Source organism: Lissotriton vulgaris, chromosome 4_1, assembly GCF_964263255.1.
Source record: "Lissotriton vulgaris chromosome 4_1, aLisVul1.2, whole genome shotgun sequence".
Lineage (NCBI taxonomy): Eukaryota > Metazoa > Chordata > Amphibia > Caudata > Salamandridae > Lissotriton > Lissotriton vulgaris.
Window position 1 is genome coordinate 1,951,169,730 of NC_141691.1, and position 24,554 is coordinate 1,951,194,283.

The 24,554-nt window shown below is 42.9% G+C and overlaps 1 protein-coding gene across 7 annotated transcripts in view; it reads right to left on the reverse strand.

Annotated features, from left to right (window-relative positions):
- Positions 1-24,554, reverse strand: part of PTK2 (protein tyrosine kinase 2) — an 878,302-nt gene that overhangs the window by 547,842 nt on the left and 305,906 nt on the right. For 6 of the 7 annotated variants that reach the window (XM_086966271.1, XM_086966270.1, XM_086966268.1 and 3 more), the window contains one exon: positions 21,680-21,846. In XM_086966271.1, the coding sequence (XP_086822397.1) occupies positions 21,680-21,846 (167 nt within the window). Of the gene's footprint in view, positions 1-21,675; positions 21,847-24,554 lie in introns of those variants that run through there. The other variant, XM_086966275.1, reaches the window with a different exon arrangement.

Below are 24,554 nucleotides of genomic sequence, written 5' to 3' on the forward strand. Positions count from 1 at the left end.
GCCTTTGGGACCTTGTAAGTATTTAGCCATGCAACGCATTATCCTGGTTGCTACCTAATCTACCAATACTTCATGTGCCGCTGGTGAATGGGGCGCATAGCCACCAATCAGGCCTGGTGGGGCTTTTTCAGGCCACAAGAGAGTGAAGAAGCTGTGAGGGTCAGGTACCACACTATAGAAAGGCGGATGGAACATGCAGTGCACTTGTAATAGTAACAGACGTAATGTTGAAACGAGTGTGCCTGCCTACATGTTAAAAGATGCGAAGAGAAGGGTACATGTTTAATTGCATAAATGCGCACATACAAGCGCAACCAGACACATATAAAAGACCTACTTTGGCTTCCTGCAGTGGGGTGAAGCACAGTTCATGCACAAAGGGGTTACAGACTGGGGGCACCAGCTTCTGGTCAATGTGACCTCACAGGCCCGACCAGCACCTTCGATCCAGCTCGACCTCATGACAGACGAGGGAGAGGAGATTCCTCGCACCGGGTGTTCAATAAAAAAAAAAAATGACAAAAGCTAGAGGAACTAAAAGCAAAATGGGGACAAAATGAAAGCAAAGAGGGTAGTCTACCGTGCTAATCACTGAATAAACAAGCAGAAAGGTACTGCTGGCTCGTTGGCAGGAAGAACAAGGACAGCAGCCTGTGAGAGGGCACATCTGGATATCAATCCAAACAAGAATGCATTTGCAGTTTAATTTCAGCTTCCTACTTGTTACAACATAGAACATTTTAAACCAGCGTCAATACGAAGCCCTCATTTTAAGCACGGAGGCAGTAAATGTATTCAAGACTACCACAAGATTACTTTACGACATCAAAGACACTTTTGTCCATACCTGGCCTATGATAAACAAAGTATTGTGGGAGTTGCAATCTTTCCAAGAGGTAGCTGGCGGTATGGACAAGCAAACACAAATAAGCATCATAGAAAGTTGTGTATAGAGACGGAGAGAGTGCGACATGAATAGTGAGACAGGGACAGGCACAGATAGATACGGAAGTATAGACAGGGACAGAGAGAGCGAGATAAGGGCAGTAAGACAGGCTATACAGATAAGTGTACAGAGACAGTAAAAGGCGGACATATAAAAAAAGACAAAGAAACAGAGACACGGTTGCTCTGGTCTGTTAGAGGGTGACATGCAACAAGCGCGCCGGCGAAAGTGAAAGCGACCTCGCTAATTTGTAACATGATTCACAAGAGATAGCACCCTGCATGTCGCAGCCCGCTCCTGACAGCTGGATGCCGTGGAAGTAAACATTAACAGGAAAGGTGGGACATGCACCCACCTTTGGCCAATTGCATACTTTCATTTTTGAAAGCCACACGCAAAGGCCAATAGAATGTGTGGAAAATAAAAAACCACACGCACGAGTTTAGAGAAAGTCTGGAGTGATTCCAAGAGGCCTCTCCATAGAGCAGCGCATGCGCACTGCACTAAGCTCGACCTAAAAAGCAGAAGAGCCCGCTTAAACTGTTCTCATACGCCCTTGCAAAGTGTTTGAATGAGTGGAGAAGTGTGAGGCGCCTCAAACATGCCAGACAGGACAAACGGGAACAAAGTTACTATTTATTTATTTATAGGCGCTGAAAACCAAGGGGTTATAGCCCTCATTTGTCATACAAATGGCATTTTGTACTAAAAAGAGTAGATGTAAGTCCATCTAAGAGAACCAAATCCATGCTATATTTTCAGGATAAACATGTGCTATGTTATAAAGTTTCATCTATAAATCACTGTATGCAAATATATCTTATCTGAAAAGCTTAAATCTGTGGCGTTGATTTGCCCTCTTTGATTTACCTTTGGCATACATGATCTACCATCGAAGGACAGTTGGTCTCAGAGACCCAAAACAGACATAAACCTGGCAGGCTGTAGTGAAGGCGAGCCTACGTAATAAATGGATATTACTGACCACATTCAAATGTAATAAAGTTATTTTCCTGAACGTATCCCAATCCTAGAAGCAATCACTTCTCTACTATTCGAGTGTTAGCAGGGGCGAGCAATGGAAAGAAATATCTAACAGTCCTAATTTATAGCAAGGTGCGGCAATTTCCTGATTAGTCATGGACTGATGTGTCCGCAACCTTTTAGAAAAGCAAGTTAACGTGCATTCATGTATTCCGCAAACAGCAAGAGCAAACACATTGATTTACAACAGGGTAACAAAAACCATAACATCAGTACATGCAATCCCATCAATTATGTCAAACCACTAGACGCCCAACTTCTGAACTGGAAAGATCATGCTAGCAGCCAATGGGCATACTGCACTTGTGTTCTTTCGTGTTGCTGCAGTACGCGTTCAGTTATTTCCTGATCAGTGTTGACACTCCTATGTTAAGTTTAAAGGGCATACTCCTATTTTAAGCACTCGTGGGGCATGCACGGAGAACAACCACCATAAATAACTAATGTATAGTCTTTAAAATGAGAAGAAAATTTAAGTGCACCTTACTACGCGATGACATACCAACAAACATTTTTTTTTAAACAAAGCTCTCTAACACACTGTTTTTTGGAGCAGACAGTGTACAGCCTTCCACAGAAGGGATGGTCCCTGGTCGCTTTTACACCGTGATCTCAAGCTGTGGAAAGATCAGTTTTCCTTAAATCAATAAAAACTGCATAACAGGCATGAGCGGAAAAGAAAGGCAAGCAAATGCCATTTTGGTTTGTTCATGAAAAATCAGAGAAATGTATACACACAAGATCGTGACCCGATAACGTGCACTTTCGTGATCAGACACCTGTAATGTTTAAAATACCAATATTTTCTAAGATCCTACTGCATAAAAAAATTTTTTTTTTAAAGATTGCTTTTTTGACACCAACAAGTGCCTTTTGCAGCACACTGGCAGAGTCACCTAAAAGTTGGCACACAACACAATGTGCCACATGCACATTACAAAGGACCCCACAAGGGCCATTATTCTGGAATAACAATTGCTCTCCTCCAAGTTGATGCAAGAAATCTATCTGGCGGCGGCCTGCTCTGTAACCCGGGTGAGGGAACCAGTCTGATTACTGATTTGTTAGAGTAAGTATGCTTTATGCTTCGAATAGATTTAGTGTCTTGGTGTTTGTGTCATTTATCAATCAATGCATCATCGTCATGCTGCAGAATGCATATATTGCCTGATGTCACTGTCCCGACTGTTCTCACGAGGCTTGCGATATGATGTTACTGTCATTATCAATGACCATAGGCTTTTAGTCAATGGAAGCTATTGTACCAGGGAGGCACAAATTGAGCATTTGTATGAGGGTTAGGCTCCTAGGAGCAGGAAAAGCCGATATCTAATTCTATCACGCAATATTGCCCTAATAGCCTTTTCTAAGGCAAGAGACTGCTATGACAAGACACACAGTGTGCCAGCCTTTGAAAGTTTTATTCCAGTAACTAACATAATCAAAATAACACTGTTTTGGAATCAGGGGCAGCTTCTGAATGACACAGGGTATAGTAGCCAGTCATCAAAATACTTTCATTCGGTTATTTAGCCATAAAAAGACCAAACTATGGTGTATTATATCCAAGCGTGATTTGAAAGCGGATTTTCTTCACTGCTTCTTTTTCCAAGCCGTTTTTATATGCCGGAAGAGTCTATGGAGTTATACGTAACTCTGGGATGCAAACTATTATATAATGAGATGGACTTTCTAGAGAATTAACAACCTAAACTTGACAGAAAAGATACTTCCCAAATTTTTGTCTATCACATATCTCTTGACTTAGGATATCCGTGGGATACAACCCCATGCAAGATATGTATTGACAGAGTTTCAACAGAGTGGACATCACAGATGTTCTTGAAAACCCTGTGGAGATCCGTAGTGTGCTGGCTGCTCTTCGCTGTTCAGTGCACTCCGGATAAAGCACACTGACAGGTGAAGTTAAAGGATTTAAATGTATTTCACAATGCAAGCAGCACATGCAGTTCCTGGTATAGGAAACAAGAACAAAAAATTCTGGTGCTAGCATTTGAAAATTCAATGAAGGGATGGGAAGCAGGTGAAAATTAGATTAGAAAAAAAAACAAGCCCTGGGCCTAACTGCTGTGGCCTTAAACGTAATCCACTGGAGAACAGAAAACAGGCGGCGGTTGGGTAACCCTCAGAGCAATGATAAAGGAGTATCCAATACTGGTGACTATGGGGTGAATATGACTCTTGTGTATTAGTGGGCTTGGAAAAGGAGAGGAAAGTGTACTGATGAACAGTTTCGAGCATACACTATTCCTTCATGTTTTTGTGGAAGTGGGTCAAGTAAGTCTTCAGTCGGACCTTACATTGGAAGCATTAGAGGTCTTATGCCAGTTAGTCTTGAAGAATCCGTCAAACCCCTTGCTTTCAGAGCAAAGGACCTTGAAAGCTCAAATCACAAACCCTAAAAACTAGCTCTGTTCTAGTTCCAGCTACCTTATATTGGTGCAGAGCCACAATCAGCAGACAGTCCATGGGAAGGTCAATAGGATATTGAACAAGCATTTACGATGCAATAGGTCTCGCATTTACGAGAGTTTGAGCTATTGACATTGCAAATAACCATGCCTTTTATTTTTGTTTTCGTTTTAAAAACATAAATAAAAGGCATTGTCCTTTACAATGCCAATAGCTTAAACTTGTGGAACTGCGAGACCTATTGCATTGCAAATGCTTGTTATAGAATGTCAGGAGCCATAACGTCAACAGACAACATGGACCAGGACCATAACATCATGATAGAAAGGGGCGATTGCATAACCAATGGACTGTAGGAGATGGGGACATGGGAAGACCAAAACTACCAATAGGCCAGACCAGAGGGTTAAAACTAACAGGCCAATGTGGAAACGGCTAAACAGGTCAATAGGGGAGAGGAATGATTAGCAACCCATTATCAGGAAGGGATTACAAGGATCTGGACACCAATTATGTTGAGAAGAAGGCTAAACTAGTCTGGTCCCCCCCTCCCCCCCCCCCCAAATACAACCCCCGAAGATAGCAGCTGCGAAGCCTGAGTCGGGTGCTTACCTGCATGCTGCTGTCTGTCCGGGGGGTGCTTGGCTTTCCCCCCCGCCACTGTGCTGAGGTCAACTCGGAGCATGCCTATGTCCTACAACATTGCGTCAATCTTGGTCTGCACTGCGGTGCTGGAGGTTTCTATGGCCACGAGGCACGTCCACTTCTGCTGTCCGTGTACGTCTCACGTAGTGTTTCTGTCTTTGCTTTTCATCCTGTTGCCTTGTATTGATCCATCTTTTTGTTTGTTGTGCCTCCCTCTGCGGCCGGTCTTTCCCCATTTCTGTGTTGTCCCTGTGGTGGGGGGCATCAAGGCTCAGAGTTTGAGGGGCGCGGTATTATATTTTGCAGTCTCTTTCAGGGCGCTCATCAGAGTGTTTGAATGAGGGCCACTGTCATGTCCGCGTACATGCTCTGCCCGGCCCCGGTGACTACCCCCGCAGGGAGGGTACTCTATCAGGAGACCTTACCACACAACCACACCCACACACACTCAACCACACACACACAACCACACACTCAACCACACACACACAACCACACACACAACCACACACACAACCACACACACTCAACCACACACACTCAACCAAACACACTCAACCAAACACACTCAACCAAACACACACACTCAACCAAACACTCAACCAAAGACACACACACACCCAAACACTCAACCAAACACACACACACTCAACCAAACGCAAACACACACTCAACCAAACACACACTCAACCAAACACACACTCAACCAAACACACACACACACTCAACCAAACACACACACACTCAACCAAACACACACACACACTCAACCAAACACACACACACACACACACACACTTATCCAAACACACACACACTTATCCAAACACACACACACACACTTACTTATCCAAACACACACACACACTCAACCAAACACACACACACTCAACCAAACACATTGTATTGTAATTGCATTTATATAGCGCTTACTACCCCTGACGAGGCGTTGAAGCGCCTTTTCGGCAGGTAGCACGCTACTCCGGGACCCATAGAGGATTAGTGTTGAATTAGTATAGTGAAACATGCAAGTACATTTTAAGTGGTGGATAGGTTAGTCAGTTATTTGGAAAGATAGCAGATGGATAGAGGAGGACAAAGGTTTGTATTTATTTATCGCTTGTTGAAGCACGCTATTCAGGAAGCCTATAAAGGATTAGTGGTGAATTAATGTGATGAAATATGAGGTAATTTCAGTGGTGGATATTAGTCTGTTACTTGGAGTGAGAAGGCTAGTGGAGGGATGGAAAGGGAAGAAAGATTTGCATTCATATAGCACTTGTTACCCCTGATGGGTGTTGAAGCGCTTTTCGGGTGAATAGCTCGCCAATCCGGAACCCATTAAGGATTAGGGTTGAAAATTAGTATAGTATAAATATGAAATAATTTAAGTAGTAGATATGTTATTCAGTTATTTGGGCAGTATATTAGTATAGTTTAATATGGAATTTGAGTAGTGAACAGTCTGTTAATTTTGATTGAAAAGGATAGTGGAGGGATAAAAGAGTGAAGGATTTTTTTTTGGTTTTTTTTAGGTCTTAGAAGTAGGAAGAGGCTTTTGGGTGAGTAAAAAGGAGTTTTGGAGGGGAGGAGTCAGAGGGGAGAGTTTAGAAAGGTTGTTTTAGGGCATCGGTGTAGTAAAAAGAGGTGTCATGATGCAAGGAGGGGTAGAGCAGGAGAGAGTCTAGAAAGGGTTATTTTGGCGATCATAGTAGTGGTATGGGGTTTGGGATAAATGAGAGTGTGGATGTAGAGGATATATTGATAGATGTATAGGATGAGAGATAGGGTAGTGCATTGGAAGCAGAAAAAAGTTTGAGATGAGTCAGAAGGTTGGGCTAGAAGATATATTGAGCGAAGTATAGGCTGAAAAATAGGCTAGTGCATTGGAAATGCTAAATTAGAAGAAAGTGATAAATATATAGATCAATTAGTACATTGAAAGTATATAGATACATAAAGGATGTAAGTATATTTAGATTAAATATATTGATAGAGGCACAGGATGAGAAATAGGGTAGTGCATTGGACATGCTTTTTCAGGAGAAAAGTAACAGACACACAGATCCAAGTACATGGAAGGTACATAGATGTACTGTTTGTGGGTGATGGTGGATATGTGTGGTAGTTGGGATAGTAGGGTGTGTAGATGTGGTTTGGTTGGGTTGGGTTGGTGGTGCATGCTGGTACATTAATCTGTGCATAGTGTTGTGCGTGGTGTACATTTGGTGTAAGTGTGTTGCTCCGTTTGTGGATGTGGATGGTGTGGGCTGGGTATTGCTAAATGAGATAAAGGGCAGCATTTCTGACCCTGGTCCTGGTTAGTCTCGAACAGGCTCAAACAGGCAACTACCCTTGTCCTCTCCACCCTTAACAGGCTCAAACAGGCAACTGCCCTTGTCCTCTCTGCCCTTAGCTTCGAGGCCCGGGCTGAGAAGCCCTAACCCTGGCCTTTTTTAGCCCTAGTAATCAGGTGACCCCTTCAGCCAAAGGGAACCCTAGCCCTAACACTATCCAATCACAACACTAGCCCTAAAATCTAGAGCCAATAGCAGACCAGGACCTTACAGCCAATCTTAGCCCTAGTCTAAGCACCCAATCAGTTCAAAAACCCTGATCTCTACGTCCAATAAAGGCCTTAGCCCTACCAGTAGTCCAAGCAGCCAATGGTACAGGTAGCCCTAGTCTCTACTTCCAATAGAAAGCGTAACCCTATCTTAGTCCCACAACTAGTCCAACAAACAATCACACCAGAAGCCCTAAATAGCTACTTCCAATTAAAGGTCTAACCCTACCCCTAGTCCCACCCTACTCCCAACAACCAATAACATAGGAAGCCCTAGTCCCTACTTCCAATAGAAATCCTAACCCTAGCCCTAGTCCCAAATCTACAATGATGGAATCACAGACCCAGAAAACAATCAGATCCCTCAAATACCCAACCAATGAGGACATTAACCCTAACCCAATAGAAACACCAGATACAACCACCAATCAGTGTACACATGTGCCAACCACTAGCGGACCATATAAGTTCCCAGTGACCTCAGACAAGGTTTGCTGGCCAGGCAGTTGGAAGCTGCTTCTCCTGTTCAGAATCTCCTAGGAGACAGACAGGCTCAATACACACTTTGGACTTCTGCAGGTAAAGGCTTCACTAACTCGAAATCTAACAATACTGTTTAAATAGTACTTTACTCCCCCTGCTGGCCAAAAAACGAAGTGCACAGGCCCCAGTGAATACAGTTTAAACAGCTCACAGAAGCACCCTCTGATGTAGAATATCCCTGTTGCTGGAGGGGGATCAGGGGGGCTGGCCTCACTGGCTTGTGAACACAAGATGGTGGCTGGGGGTGCACTGTTTTAACACACAGGTCTTAGCACAGAGCAAAGGAGAAATTTGGAGGGAAAACAGATTTTGCACCAAGGAATGAGAGGGACAAACTACAGAGGTTTGACTGCAAATTCCACAATTCAACAGATCAAATGCAAGCAATCAATGGCAGGTGATAAAAAAGATCCAAACACACACACACTCTCAACCAAACATGCACACTCAACACCACGCACACTCAACCAAACACACACGCACACTCAACCAAACACACACGCACACTCAACCAAACACACACGCACACTCAACCAAACACACACGCACACTCAACCAAAAACACACGCACACTCAACCAAACACACACGCACACACTCAACCAAACACACACACACACTCAACCACACACAACCACACACACTCAACCACACACACTCAACCACACACACACAACCACACATACAACCACACACACCTTACCACCACCAAGGGGAGAAGGCCAGGCCGGGTTTGAGGGATCGTGGGACCCCCTCTCCTGGATTTTTAGGATGAATGGTAGTACCTCCAGCTGTTCCACAGTGGTTGTGTCAATGTGCCCTAGGTGTGTGGCTCACAGCTGGATTTATGGTATTGTTTGTGCAGTCTTCAGGACTGTAAGGTGTATATTATGAGGGGTCATGGACTACGCGTGCTGAGGAGTAGGCATTTTGGGACTCCAATTGCTGCCTGTGAAAGGCTATGCGTGACTGTATGTGGTCTAACATGGGTTTATAAATGGCTTTGAAATAGTTGTGTGCAGGTTGGCCGGTGTGAGGTTGTGGACTAGGTTCAGAAGTGTTCTAGTGTAAATAATAGGTTGTCATCGGGGAGTGCTTCTTGCTCCGCGCCCGCACGCCTCCCCGGGCCTTGGGCGCAGCTCTTCCGGAGCCTTGGGTAGGCGCCAGGACCCGGAGAACAGGAGGGTGCGGCGGGAGAAGCTGCTGCCCTGAGGGGCGCCATAAGAAGTTGAAGCTGCGGCTGTCTGGGCAGGCAAAAAAAAAAACTAGTGGTGCGTGCGTGCGCCATTTGCTTTCAATTATCGCGCCTGTGTCTGGGCACGATAATTGAAACCATATGGCAGGAAATGCACGTAATAGACACCAATAGGCCAGGGGTGGATCTATGCGCCCGCCTTTGGCATGCTATTTTTAAAATGAACACGCAGGGAAAGGCCAATAGCAGACCTCAAAACAAAAAAAAACACACACAAGTATGTTTATTTCGAGGGTCCATTTCGAAAACCCGGAAAAAAGGACTCTCGCTGCACGAACACTGCTGCGCAGATTATCGCTAGGCGCGAGACCTAAAAACTATTCTTTAGATTGAAAATGGGTAGCAGACGTGTTTCGTTATGCAGACTTGTAGAGCGCATTATTACCCAGTCGAGTATCCTGGCGCGGAGCCTGGCCACACCTATGGTCTAGTGGAACCAATCAGAAAGCCAGGTCTTAGGCTTCTTGTGGAATTCAAGCAGTTAGGAGGATGCTCTTGTGTGTCGCGGCACGTGACAGTAACAGGTAACAGTGTACATTTGAAAAGCATGACATGAAGAAAAAAACAGGCAGGATGCTACCGGCGATGGGGATGTGCACAGACAAAGCAACATTCTGAAGTGTCGTGAATTGAAAGGAGATGATGCATCGGTGGATAAGGTGCCTTGGTGACACTGGCAGTGTCTTAATAATTTTTACAAAAAGTTGGGTAAATGATTTATTTGAAATTGCCCCGTATAACTATTACATTTGGTGTTGGTGGAATGCTGTACTGCATTACAGTTACATATGCGTAATTAAAATGTATTTAATTTTGAACTGACAAAAGCTACAAACAGTAAAGTTAATTGCTTTCTTTATAAAAACAAATCTAAAACTATTCACTTCCCTCGTCTCCGGGAACTAATTTAAATATTAATGCCTTCTGACATTTGCACCATGTAATGGAATCGAATTACATATATGGCAGCAACATTATGATTATTCAGAACAAATCTCTCCGGTAATAAAAATGTATTGTTTTGCTACATGCTCTTAAACTGTAAAAATTAAAAGTAATAAGACAATAAATATTTTATACGCAGAAACAAACTAAAATCTATTCTCTTGCGCTGCAAGAAAGCCTTCTAAGTTAATCGTCTATAAGGCACAGAATCTTGGTTCTGTTCGATGCAAGTCTGTCACAGCTTCGTCTATCTAAAAATAATGCATACAAACAGATGACGCTATTTAAGTGACTGTAATATTTCAACTCAAAGAAAGAAAACGAATACCATTTTGACCCAAACATCTCATGTCACAGAACAAGCAAATTTAGAAAGCCTAATTCTCGCTCTAAACTAGTCCTTTTTAACTGAACACATGCCCATTAATCAATTCATCCTCCTATCCTTTCATCCACCATTTAGCTTACCATCCTTCCATCGACCCTTTCATCCAACCATCCATTTAATTCACCCCGACACCCATTCACCACTCCTTCCATCCACACGTCCTTTCATCCGCCCCCTTTCATCTTTCCATCCTTTTATCTAGCAATCCATTCCCACACCACGCCATACCATTCACAGAGCCACCCATCCTCTCACTGCTTCATCAAATCATCAATTAACCATCCCATCCATCCTTCCCCTACAGTTGTTCAGCCATTCTTTCACCAGCTGATCCATTTGGAATATTATGGAACACAGAACCCTACAGACGATAGCTTGTACTGCAAGTTGCATCACATTCCAAAAGAAAACGGGCAGCCCCAATGACGACATTAAAATCAAAGAAGATCTTCTGACAGAAAGGAAGTCTAAATAAAAAAAACTACTAAATGCTGAGTAATCACTGTGTGTTGGACCTGAAACAATGGAGATTACCACAACAGGAATTGTAGTGACACCTAATACTATTTTTTCCAAAGTAAGACATTTCAATGGAGATAAAAGGGAATCAAAAACATGCTTGTCAATGCATGTGTATAAATGTCACCCAACTTAAGGTAGCAGTACTATTCCAAATCACCTGTCAACACAAGTACCCATTATCTGCACCAAACAAAGTTCTCTCTCACCTCTGGCAAATCAATCCCTTGTTCAGATATCCGATAACTCGCTCAGAGTAGATGGAGTTATCTTTCAACTGTCTCAGAGGCCACAGGTGCCACGTATTGATGACGCTGTTGCTCAGCTGGCTTAATCTTTGCTTAGGGTAGACGGGAGAGTAAGTGCCCACCTGTCAAAGCCAGTAGAACATCCCCTACTTATTACAGTAGGCAAAGCTACCTCGCAGGACACACACTGGTGGTACCCCTTACCTTTGGCTCAACTCGTGATCCGCTGACTAATATCTTGCCAAAAGTAAACAGCAGAGATACTGTTTCTCGGTCATTCCAGAGGTAGACAGTACAGCGATGTGCTGGTCTGTTGATCTAGCCATGGACAGGTTTGAAGTCAAATGTCTTATCACACTAGTTGTACGTCAGTCTTTGAGTAAATCCATTTATCTATCCCAGGGAACTTAGGACGTACAGTCTCAAGGATCCCCGAGTAACAGGGAGCCAGGAGCTGGTGGCCTTGTGGCATGGGAACCTCAGAAGCAACCCTGATGGGACAGGGAAAACTAAAAGACAGATATAGACAAGAAGAGTTTGGAAGGACTCTGGCACTGAGTGACACTAGATCAGGTACCACTGGACACGACACAGGGACATTGCCTTCAAGATCAACAGTCGAGCTAGACAAAGTAGACCTGTTCCAAGTACATGGAGTCAGTGAAACATTAACCAAGAGTAGAATGTTTCCATTGGAACCTAGATCAGAACAATACACCACAGTTGAGAAGTAGAAGCACTAGAAAAGACTCTGCTTTCAAGTACATACTTAAGTCTTTTGGAAGGGAGTTAGACAAATTAACCGGAGATAACAAAACCACCACAGAAGACAAATGTTAGGTGAAGAACAACCAGGCAGAGAAGCCTACTGCGCACACACAACAGTCACACAGGTTGGGCTCGAACGACCTACCATGACTTTCTGAGCACCTCCATAAGGATAACCCACCAACTTGAAATCACCCATTCTCACTATTGAGAACTACTGAAGGATGGACCTCAAGCCACAACCCAGGGTGTGTGCAAAGCCCAATAACACCATGCAAATTGTGATTGCTACGCTGTCAAAAAACAACATATCACTTTGACAATGTCTTAGTTTGCAAAATAATGAATACTGCCACAGAAGTAGATGCACTTTCATTATCCAGAAATGTCCTTCAAAATCAACACCACAAAGAACAAACAACTCTTTGCAACTGAATCTCAACTAATGGTGTGAAAGGAGAAGACATGAAAATAATTGGTACACTAATTGCAGTAGGTGAAGCAACAATTAAAGCCACACTATTTATTTTGTGTCTTGTGGCATCGGAGCACATCTTTCCTGGCACAGCTAGCGGACATCCACTACAGAAGTGTGTGGCAGTCAAATAGGGTATCAGAGCTGTGGCCCGCTTTATAGTGGTAAGAAAAGGGACAAACAGCAGGTATAGTCAGAAAATTATTCTGTATCGCAGCTCAAAATGCAACAGTGACCCCCAATTATCGACTGCATGCAACTCAACACTTTGTTTCACTGAGTCAATATGGATCTCAAAGCCTCCCCTCCCTCAACAATGGCATAAATAGAAGGACTCTGCAGATCTGCTTTATGCCTTGGTACTTTTTCTTATATACTTGTTTTAAGAAAAGGCATTTAACCGAAATCAGAATGAAATAGGGTAAATATTTGCAGTATAGTAAAAACACATTGTAGACACCTCATCCTATTAGGAGAATTGTTTGCCATTAAAACGTTGTGGAAATATACTCATATGTACTTCAGTGTCATCAGTTTTCATATGTCACTGTCTGTACCAATATACTTTAAAATCAAATGTGAATGTTGTTTTTATTGATTTGAAGGGTCTTTTAGCCTCAATTATGCTCATACTTTCTAGTAGGCCCAGAAGGCATTTTATTCAGAGTAGAACACTTCCACATTTCTGCAAAGTGTAACCTTGTTTTCAGCGTTGGCAGTTGGAAGGGAGATTTTAGGAGAACAATGAATTTAGTATTGTGCTCATGAATGAATACTTTTTCCTCGAGGACATCTCTTGCTTCCTGAGGGAGAAGATCCTTCCAACTGCTCATTAGATACGTTTTTGCAGAAAGTAACAAGTTACTGTCACATGATTAGGTTCCATAGAGTTGTACTGAGAAAACAACAAATACTAAATTCAATGTAATTTATTTTAGCATTAGGTTCCAACTGACCCCTTTTTTTTAGCAAGAGCTCTGGTCCTCTGACATGGCAATTGTTTTATTGCATTGAATGCATGTTAGATTAAATGGCTTACGGAAACGTAATGTTTTATTTTCAACAAGGTTATAGTTACATACAATCCATGTGCAAGTAAGAAGCGTTTTTCTCAAGACAATTTTGGTTTACTGATGTAATAAACTCGAATTTGACCTTTGACTAGTACTACATGTGTGAATGTGTATGTATTAGTACAGTAGCTCTAAATGTGTTATTGGGTCATATTTCGGTTTCATTGCCATGGTGCAGTGAAGGTTCCCCCTGGTTTTAGTGTAAGAGCTCAACTACTTGGGTTTAAGATAAAACTTGTGAAGAAACTGGTAAGTCCAAACTGGGAAAACCCTCCAGATGGTGAGTAAGGCTTCTTTACAATCAATAACCTGAAGGTGGGGGGTAGTGCTCGATCCATACATACCATTAGGCACCAATCAATAAAATGAGTAATCAAGCGCCTTATAGGGTGCAGAGCTATGTGGTGTAGGAACACTTGTTGCAAAGAACAACTTTCTAAGGAAAATTACAGGGCTTCCCAAATCCACACCACTAACTGCATGTAGGAAGGAGCAGAGAAGTGTTAGAATAAATAGGCTAGCAGCACCCAAGCACTCTTGTAAAAGGGAGGCTTGCATTTCACCCCGTGTGAACCTGGAAGGTTTATTTGAGGTGATTCATTTTATGATTATGAACAGTTTTCTTAGATTTGGTATATCTTCAAAGCTTCCTTAATTTTGGGCTTGAGCTGTCACAAGGTCATAACTGAATCTTTATCTTTAGATGCAAGCACAGTCAATAAGATACATTTTTTGAGCCTTGCAAATGTGAAGACTCCAATTGGTTGTTTGATTCTAAAATGGGCAAAGAGGTTTGCAAAGATACCATTAGTCTCGGGAAGAAAGGAATACATTGAAAGCTTCAATAACTTTTTTCTTCTCTCTAAAAACAATTCACCTGGGATTCCTTCAATCGAAAAGTTTCACTGATAATTGGAGTATGATGTTCTCTCACTACTGTTGCAGTAACAAAAGAAATATAGAAAAAGAACGCCATCTTCTTTTCCTTTGTCCTCTTTACCCTGATTTATGATATAAATAATGTGCAAGAGGCTGATGTGAAGAATCAAATATAGAAACTAGCATTAAATAAAGGAACACATATTCAATAGTTCAATAATGCACAGCAAATTACTTTTGGTGGACCTGGTGGTGAAGAAAGTGGACAATAGTACAAGTAGTCTAAAAAGAATATTCTCCATATCTGCAGGTAATAACGGCTGTCAATAACCTTCCCCTTAGTTAAAGGTTCATAATGAAGGGGAGATATTTAACAGCCGCTATTGCACTGCAGGTGAGGAGAACAAGGGTGTGAGCACCCTTGCTTTTGGCAAAGGCAAGCCCAATCAGTTGAAGGAAAATAAATTATGTTTGAATATATTTTTGTACTTAGAAGAGGCGGGGCGTGGCCAAGGTGTCATCCAGATAGCACGTGCGAAGCGGTCTCTCCCGCTCTGGCCGGCCTTGCCCCTTGTTAGCACCTGGCTTGTGAAGCTCCTGTGGGCTAAATCCTGACCGGAAGCAGAGTTGAGGCGTTCGAGTTCCCTTTGTGAGGCAGACCGGCATCGAGAGCGGACGGAGGAGCTGGGAACTGTCCGACAGCGTAGCAGGGCAAGTCGGGCTTAGTCTCAACTGCGACCTACATGGAGACTGGTGAGGCGGAGGCCCTAAGGTAGCGCTGGACAGGGGGTAGCCGTTCTCTATCCTCCTCCTGGAGATTCGTTGTGATCTACGAGGACCGCCTACTAAGAAAGCTGGTGACGAGCTGGGCAGTGGATAGGGCAGCAGCGCGGAGCCCGTCCGCTCGAGTGACCAGAGCGGGCGTGAGACCTTCCAGGAATAGCTGTCCCAGAGGCCGGGCGTGCTCCGGCAAGGCCGGTACTCAGGAGACATAGACCCCTCCCAACGCCAAGAGGGATTGGAAGCAGAAAGGAGGCGTTACTGACCTTCAGCGAGGCGGAAAAGCGACAAGGGCCAACGAAGGAAGGAGGAGTTGGCCAACAGCATAGCTGGGCGGATCTGCCCTGATCTCGGCGGCCGCCTACATCGGGGCCGTCAAGACTGGGGACCTGCGGTGACATCGGACGGGTGGAAGCTGCTCCCCGCCCCTCTCCTGGAGAATCGCGGAGGGTGGAGATGGGGAGCTGGCGGCGTGCCGGACTGCGTTGGGGCCCGGAGCAGGAGCGAGTCCCCGAGGGCAAGGTAGCGGAGACGCGCTGACCAGGAGAGAGAGCGTGTGATGGACGACTCCTCACTGGACCCAGACACAGGAGAGAAGGTTATTCAGGTGGAGGAGAGTCTGCTGCTTTGTATGCCAGAGGGCATGCCCAATGCAGACAGGAAGGCAGGAGGTGCAGTTCTACGGGTAGAAACTAAGATATTATCCATGCCTGTTTCCCATATTACTGGTCACGTCTCAACTTTGCATTCTAATGAGAGTTAACTAGCAACCCACATTTTCAAGAAACGGACACCCTCAGGTTTGTGGTGCTTCACGTGTTGTTTTAAAATAATTGAGTTCTCTCTTTCAGATGATACCATGAAGAAATACTATCCTGCAATTTATGTTTTACAACTTCTTCAAGACTATTTCTTGGGCCTACATTTAATCTGTATCACAAAGGAAGGGCTGGCAAAGGACCTTTAGTGAAGCATTTAACCCCTTCGACGCTCATGACGAGCTCAGCTCGTCATGAGGTACACCTCTCGTACACTCATGACGAGCTGAGCTCGTCATGAACAATGGAGTTCCACATAAATCAGCACAGGAGGGGAATACCATCAGCATTGATGGTGTTAATGGAATATATAAAACCCATCCTGTTCTCTTTGTCTTGTAAATTTATAGCCATCTGTATTTATATTTTCATTAATCCACCTGCATGTTGTATGCGGATTACAGACAGTGACAGATAAAAGTGTATACAAATGATGGTAACACAGCTGTGTTGGTGAAGATTAGGAGGAGGGGATCAGTAACAAAAATGTCATGTGCTTTCATTGTCAAATGTGATGGGATGTGAACCAGTTACAGACCTACCTGTTGGCAACTGAGAAAGCAGAAAAAGTGACATAACAAATGGATGTGTACTGCAAGGGACTCTATGGTGTCTGAAGTAAGAGGTCAGTCTAGCGAGTTTAATAATGGATGGGTTATAAGAACATGTGACTGGCTCGAAAGGAATAGCTACTGCTGAAGTCATCTCTCTATGTATGGGCATTCATCTCATTAAGTAAGTGACCACCGTCTGTAAGCTCAAATCGATTTAACAACCTCATCCGCTCCCTAGTTCCCACTTAGCAATAATTCCAGAAATGTCTTTTTTTTGTTAGAAAGTCAGAAATCACTCTAGATTAATCTATTAGTTCAAAATATAATCCAAAGTCTACATGTCCAAGTGATTTGGTGGAACAATAGAATACTAACTGAGGCATCGTGTATTCAGAGAAGGAAGCTTTGCGGTTTAACTGCTGGACACAGAAATGTAGATGATGAAATATTATAGAATTAGTTAATTACAGTAAGGGAGGGAAAAGATACAAGGCTGCTACGGAAAAATGATTACCAACATCAATAAGAACCAAAGACAGTGGCTACAGAAGCCAAGGAATTTCTTGAACAGTGACTAGTGGTTGCTCAAAGTGAAAAATAGGGCCACTGTGCTTTCATCAAGCCTGGCTAGCATCTTTTAAACAATGAGTTTAGGAGACAGTCCGAAAGTAATGCTCATTTCAAATATCTCTCAATGTCCTCAGTTTGAATGTATTTTTATGTATATTCAAGGGTCATACTTTCATACTGCCAGCACGACTTTGGCTTGTTACATCTGTATTTAGGGAAAGGTGTAGACACTGTTGATAGTTGCCTGAATTTCATTGAGCCTTTTACCTTTCACTAACGTTTTAGCTCTCTGTGGTTGAAAGACCACTTGTGGCCCATAACAAAACCTAGCCCCAAAGTGGGGTTTGGGGCCGCCCATTCCTTGCCATTGGTTGGCTTTCTTGTCAGTCTCATTTGTTTGCTTTTTATTCAATGGCTGTCTCCCACTTTATGAGTTTGGTCCTCGCTTGGAGCAGAGCTTCTTCACCATCCTTTTGATTCCACTGCTCACATTCAGGGAATTACTTTTTGCTTTTGACACTCCATGACCCAAAGTCCATGTTAAGAATTGGTACTGTCCACAATAGGACAAACACATGCAGCAATGAAAACATAATCATCAGATACAACACCCTGCATCATCAGTCCTCGTATATCAGGCCTCCTTCTGTTCATTCCCAGTCCAACCTGTCAAATGGTACTTCCATTACAATGTCCATAGTAAGAAACTAATAGGCCTGTGCAAAATGGTGGAAAATTGCAAGGAATTAGGTCCAGTGGCCACAAGCACTCTTTACCTCCTAGATTTCTTGCATTAACCAAAAATCCCAGGAACTCTTGTTGCACTCTGCCATACAAAATGGATGCCACTGCTCTAATTACATGGCAAATAACACTTTAAATCCTGCAAAGAGTGGTAAACTTCTACTAAAGGGACTTATACCAGATCAAGTGTTTTGTACACATTACTTCCTTTATCAGGGACAGAAAAAACTTTAAAATTACATTAAAGTCTATGAATAGAATAACTCATACCTATAAAATGTACTTGTTCCAATAATCCATTATAGAAAATCTCAAACGTCTAGGGAGACTTTTTGTGTGGAGCCCACAGCTTTCCTAGAAAGAATATCCTGTAATTAAGGAACATATTGGGCGCCCACACGACGGACAATGCTGTCTTAAATGAGGTCATCATGTTATTTCAGATGTCGCATCAATGATATCACAGAGCATGTAATGAGTGATGTAGTATTTAGTTTGTTTAGGGTACAAGTTTAAAGGTACTTGAGATAACTATAACTGGTGAATTTCAGTGGTTTTGTTAGATTGAAACAGTATGTCTTCATAACATCTTAATCAAACTATAACGTCCCTCTAAACTTTGTTTTGTGCGGTGAATTTCTACGTTTTTGTTACCATAAAGTAACATGTTATTTCTATGCCTATTATGTCACTTTAACATTTGGCCAACCCCCTCCCTCCACCAATCCCCCTCCCCACCAGCAGCAAACTCCACACCACACATGCCTTTAGCCATGCTTGGTGTAGGGTAAGAGTCCACATGCCGCCCTCAATTGAATTCTGTTGCATGCAATTTCCACCTAAGAGTTGGGTGCTTGTGTGAGCACTGTTCTCGTGCTTTGGTGCGGTCGGAAAATACTGGGCCTCATCACAAGTTTTTCATTTGATTACTATTGAGGTCCTATGGCCAGAATAATAGTGGACTGCAAGTCAAGTGAGAAAGTACTCCTATTTAGCAGTTAAAAATAAATAGCACTTAATAACGTTAACATTGAGTTAAACATTTAAGTAAATAGAACCTTTTTTTTAGAGGCAAGTATAATAGTAAACTAACACTATGGTCACCAAAGAAACCTCAAAGATCGTGCATCTTCTGGACTAGAGTACCAATCTCAAATGTTATTCAGTTCCCTCGGACTAGGCATTAAAAAACAGTTTAACAATGAGCAACTACGGCGCTCTGGGCTGGGTTCAATCAAGTTTAGAAGCTGTCCAATCTCTTCTCTAAAATAGGGGCTTGAGTGACTGGCTCAAATATAGCTCAGAGGCTTCATATCTAGAATTAGCCCAGCTTGCAACAGCTGTGCACCCTTCATAAAGCAACATACCACTCCATCACCACACGCGAGACACTAAACCAACACTCACTTAACAAGTAGCCTGGCGGGGGGTGAGTGTCCGGAATCACCCAGAGACATAACGCCATCACGACTAATTAAAAGAAAAAGGACTGAACAAACCTGGGGCCCTCAACAAAAGTGTCAGATGCATGGGTCTTTGAGAAGACTCCATCGAAGAAAAGCACGAGGCACTCCAGATGAGACCAATACCTATGCGAGTAACACAAGACCGGCATCTAATTCCAGTTGCCCAATAAAGGCATGCCCATAAGATGGCGAGAAACATACCACTTCTTAAAATCTGATTTTAACAATCAAGATAAAATGTATTGAAACAGCTAAAATAAAATAGGTGAGCACCAGTATAAACTCTCTGAGTCCTTACAATTGCATTAAGCAGATGAGGACATTTTAATATGCTCATCTATTTCGTCGTCCTTGGCTAAATTTGATTTGGACTAAAGTTTAGAGAAAACTGTTCAACTTTTCTTCATCACCACTTCAAAGCTGAATCCTACAATCACAAATGGTGGTGGTGACATCACAACAAAATTAATTTATTATTAGATCTATGTGCATTTTTGAAAATGTTTTCCCTCACAAAAAATATAAAATAAACACATGAAAACTCTCCCAGACGATTCACAGGAATAACAGTTATAGCACTACGTGCCATAGCATTTTTTATTTTCTTGACAGCTGTGCTTTAGAATTAGGTTTAAATTGCTACCAGACAGGCGTTCTCTTTCCTTATTCTAAGAAAATGCACAATGGCTGGGCGGCACGGCATCACAAAAGCTTGCAAATCCATTTCGTCCCAACTATGTGTGTGAGGAGTTCTGTCTCTTATGTGTTTTCTTAAAATGTCATGTGTGTTGTTATTTAGCTTTAAGTGCTGGTATGGGAGCGGTGACTCCCAACTGTATAACAAGTCTGCTCTTGTGCTATTTGCACAGGGTTCTGTTGAATATGTTCTGTAGGTTGTGTTAATGAAGAGAGCACCTAGAGCCTCGTGATAGCTGGTAATGACATATCTGTGTTGACCTGTGTGCATATACCATGCTCTTTTGTAAATGTATTACTGCACTAACCTGTGGAACATTCTTGAGAAAAAATACTTATGGCCGTATCAGTGTAAGATAAAAAAATAGATTAACAAGTACCATTTACTCTAACAAGAAATATTGCAACAGAGTGTGCTGAACCTAAAATCCCAAATTCTACACGAAAGGATCGACAATCATAAAAAAGAAAACAGTCAATTATTTTCAAATATTTTAAAAATTACCCGAAGCAAGGATTAAAAAACAGAAAACTGAAAATTGGCAGGAATTGTGAAGCAACAGTGTTTCCAAGAAAGAAAGTAAAGAGATTGTGGAGGGCAGATAACGGTGACTCTGAAAATGGCGTTACAGCTTTTCTGTTTTTCCTGTTACTGACATCATGGAGCCAGTCCAGCTTTTGGAGGCCAATGCTGCACAGAGGCTCGAGAACAGAGTTACCCTGAACGAGGATCACCAGGAACATTATTGGGCACCTTAGGATAATTCAAAGGAACTGCTATCTACCAAAGCTCTAATGGTGGAGATTTAGCACATTATTAAGAAGTCTGAACAATGCACCCCAAGCCAGCAATGCACAGCTACTTTAGTCCCGCAAACGAAATACCTATGCCAGCCCTGTTTATAGCCTGTATGACCAGATCTTAACTGCCTTGCTATGAATCCTCTAAAACAGGGTTCTTTAAAGTCAGTCCTGGAGGGATGGATCCATGCCAGATTTTTAAGATAACTACATTTATCTAAATGGGGATATGCTAAAAATCTGGCACGGATCTAGCCCTCCAGGGCCGACTTTGGAGAACCCTGCTCTAAATTCTCTGCCCTTCTCCAATGTACGAGTGATCTATGGTGGTGGTCATCATCAGAGAGAAAGTTGACGAGAGGAGGAAACAAAGTGACACAGGCTGGAAAGCCAAGCACTGAATCACTTCCTTTGGAAAACAGTTTTGTTAAATAAAATAAAATGGCACACGTTTTCCGCTTGCTGCTTAAAACAGTGGGTTGCTAAAGAGATGAAGCAAAAGCACAGAATGTGTTTCGTCTTACTTCCATTCCTCGGGCGGATGTGCACACTCGTACTTCTCCCGCACATGGGACACGCCCATGTCGGGGTGCAACCAGTGGACCTCCTCCGACAGCAGGTGGCTGAGCCGCAGCCCGTAACACGACACGTTCTTCACCTTGTGGCTATCTACAATCTTCTGAATGATGCCCTAGAGGAGGAGAGAAATACACATTCTGCATGAGAACCTAAACACTAGAGGTTTGGAATGAGCATAAAAATGAATCAATTAGACAAATTATTACACAAGGTATAACCCGCTCAACACTCAAGCAGCAAATTTATTTGGCTTTGATGTTTTGTTGACAGGTTCCAAATAGAACACAGTTCCTGGGTTTACAACAGACAAATGCAGATAAGTATGCTGAGCAAAAGGCACTAACAGTGGATATATTAGCTCTCTGAGGCCACAGTTGGTTACTTACTTATAGCAAAAAGCCCAAATGAATAAATAAATAAACTGAGTTATCGGCCTACTAACACATCTCCGGTTCAAAGTAACCTGAAGTTTCGGGGACGACAGAAGACTCACTCCGCCCTCTTTATATCCAAGAAGGTAATACATACCCATCACCCACTGTTCATTTCCAACCTCTTCTGGTATGAGGTTTGAGACCATCTTTTACTACCACGATTTACTAACCATAGCCTTCCAAAGATTAACTCTAGAGGCCCCATCACTTCCACTGTCTCTCTATTCTTACCTTCCAATTAAGGCTGCACACATGTATTGTCACCCAAGGCACGATGACGCTTGCTAAGACTTTCTTACCCATCTCATACTCAGAACAAAGTGACACTAACTGGACACTGTTCGGTACTGTCCTAGCTCCGACTCAGTGGCACATCACAATCTACTTTACACAAAGAGTATGTGCTGGTGTACGACCAGAGTGAGAGCGACTCTTGGTGAACTGAAGTTGTTTACTTAAGAACAAACTATGAAAATGTAATTTGTAAACATACTTTAAATATCAGTCACTTAATACTAAGTGTCACAGTCTTTCCAAACTTCTATGGACATAGGTGGGTTTTCTTCCCACTGTAGGATATTACCTTCTAGTCCACCTTTCAAGTAATTTTTACAGGATTGATACAACCTCCTTCTAGGAAAATACTTTTAAGAGGCTCTCCTTCCTGCCTATTCTTTAAAGGAATGGGTCCCTGTTCCTGGGAGAGAGGCAAAAAGCCACCCGTCAACCCCTGGCTGTGTCTAGGAATGTTCTGCGCGTTCGTATTTTCTTTGCAGCCTTTTAAGGGATTGCCTGGATATGGCTCCTCCTAAAACCTTGCCTCCATCCCAGCGACTGGGTCTTCCCTCCTCCTATGGGCGACTCACTTACCCCACCGCTTCCTGTTTGGCTGTTTCAGAAAACAGAGCATCACTGACACGCCCTGCCTCCTTCTCCTGCCAGACTGGGGTGATGTTCTCATGCTGACTACTGTGTCCCAGTGTCTGTTCCTTTCAGGGAACTACCTGATGCATCCACCCAACCTGCGAACCCAACATACTACTTTCTGGGATCTTAGCTACACGCGAATAATGAGCTCTTTATATATTCATTAGTGATTTCTCTTGTCTCTGCACGTCTATCTTTGATTGATAGTGAGATTTTGTGGTTATGTTTGTCCTAACTGCTAAATTAGGCATCTGTATCAAATTATGCCAAATGCATAGTGGCCCTTTATAACCGATCTCTCACTTGGGGCATGATGACACTAACTGACCTGACGTGTTGCACATCTCTCAATGTATGCACACTGAGATAATACCTCAGCTTATAATGAGTGCATGGCGACACACGGTCACGGTGACACTGAGTTCCCCTCTGAGGTAATGGCGATATTTACTAATACATCTTACACTACTATTATACAATTCATATAGATAGACATGTTTTAAACATTTTAACCCCTTGCATGCTGATGACGGCCCCCGTCCGTCATGCAGCACGGTGGGCGTGTGCTGATGACGGCTGGGGGCCGTCATGAACCCGCCCACTCTTTAGAAGTGCCGCTCAGGCGCAGAATAGCGCCCGCACGCAAAAGGTTAAAAGCCAGACAGCCTCCTCTGCTTTGACGGACTGGTTGAGGCAACTGTGGTCGCTGATTGCTATGGAGATGCTCTCATATGATCTGCTAGATGAAAGGAACACATAGGAGCTTATATGAAAACTGCTAATAGATTATCTTGAAGTTCAAACATCGTCACTAGCATGCCTTAGAACATCGAGACCCCCTACGCTTCTGGAGGACCCTTAATTCCTGGTACTACACTGTGTTGAGGGAATGATGGGACGTTTTGATGATACTATGAGGCATTATCGAATACTAGAAAGCGACTTTGCCTCTGCCCATGCATGAGGCAAAGATTTGGATTGCGGGGCAGAAGGGTGGCATAGAGGCCGATTGATCACACTGAAGGTGTTTATTGCCTAAGAACAATTTAATTTTCGAATGAGCCAACTCCGTAAAAAAGCCTTAACACACAATAACTGCTTTTATATTAAGTACGAAAAACACAATTATTTTGTTTATAATTAAGTAAGAAAAACAATGTTTCTAATACTGCTCGCAATAGTACTGCTTTAACAAATTAGGTTTTTATTCATCTTCATTGTAGGTCCATTACATTTGCATAGACAATTTGCGTAACATTTTAAACTCTCTAAAACATAATGAACAGAAGGTTGGATTCATCATCGCCTTTTGAAGCTCCTCTATCATTTGCCAAGGTCGACCCCCGACATTAATATCGAGACATAGTTGCTGCAGCCCCTCCTTTAAAGGAGTCCTCCCTTTAACCCCTTGCATGCTGCCGCGATTCTGCGCCTGTGCGGCAAAATCGCTAGTGGGCGG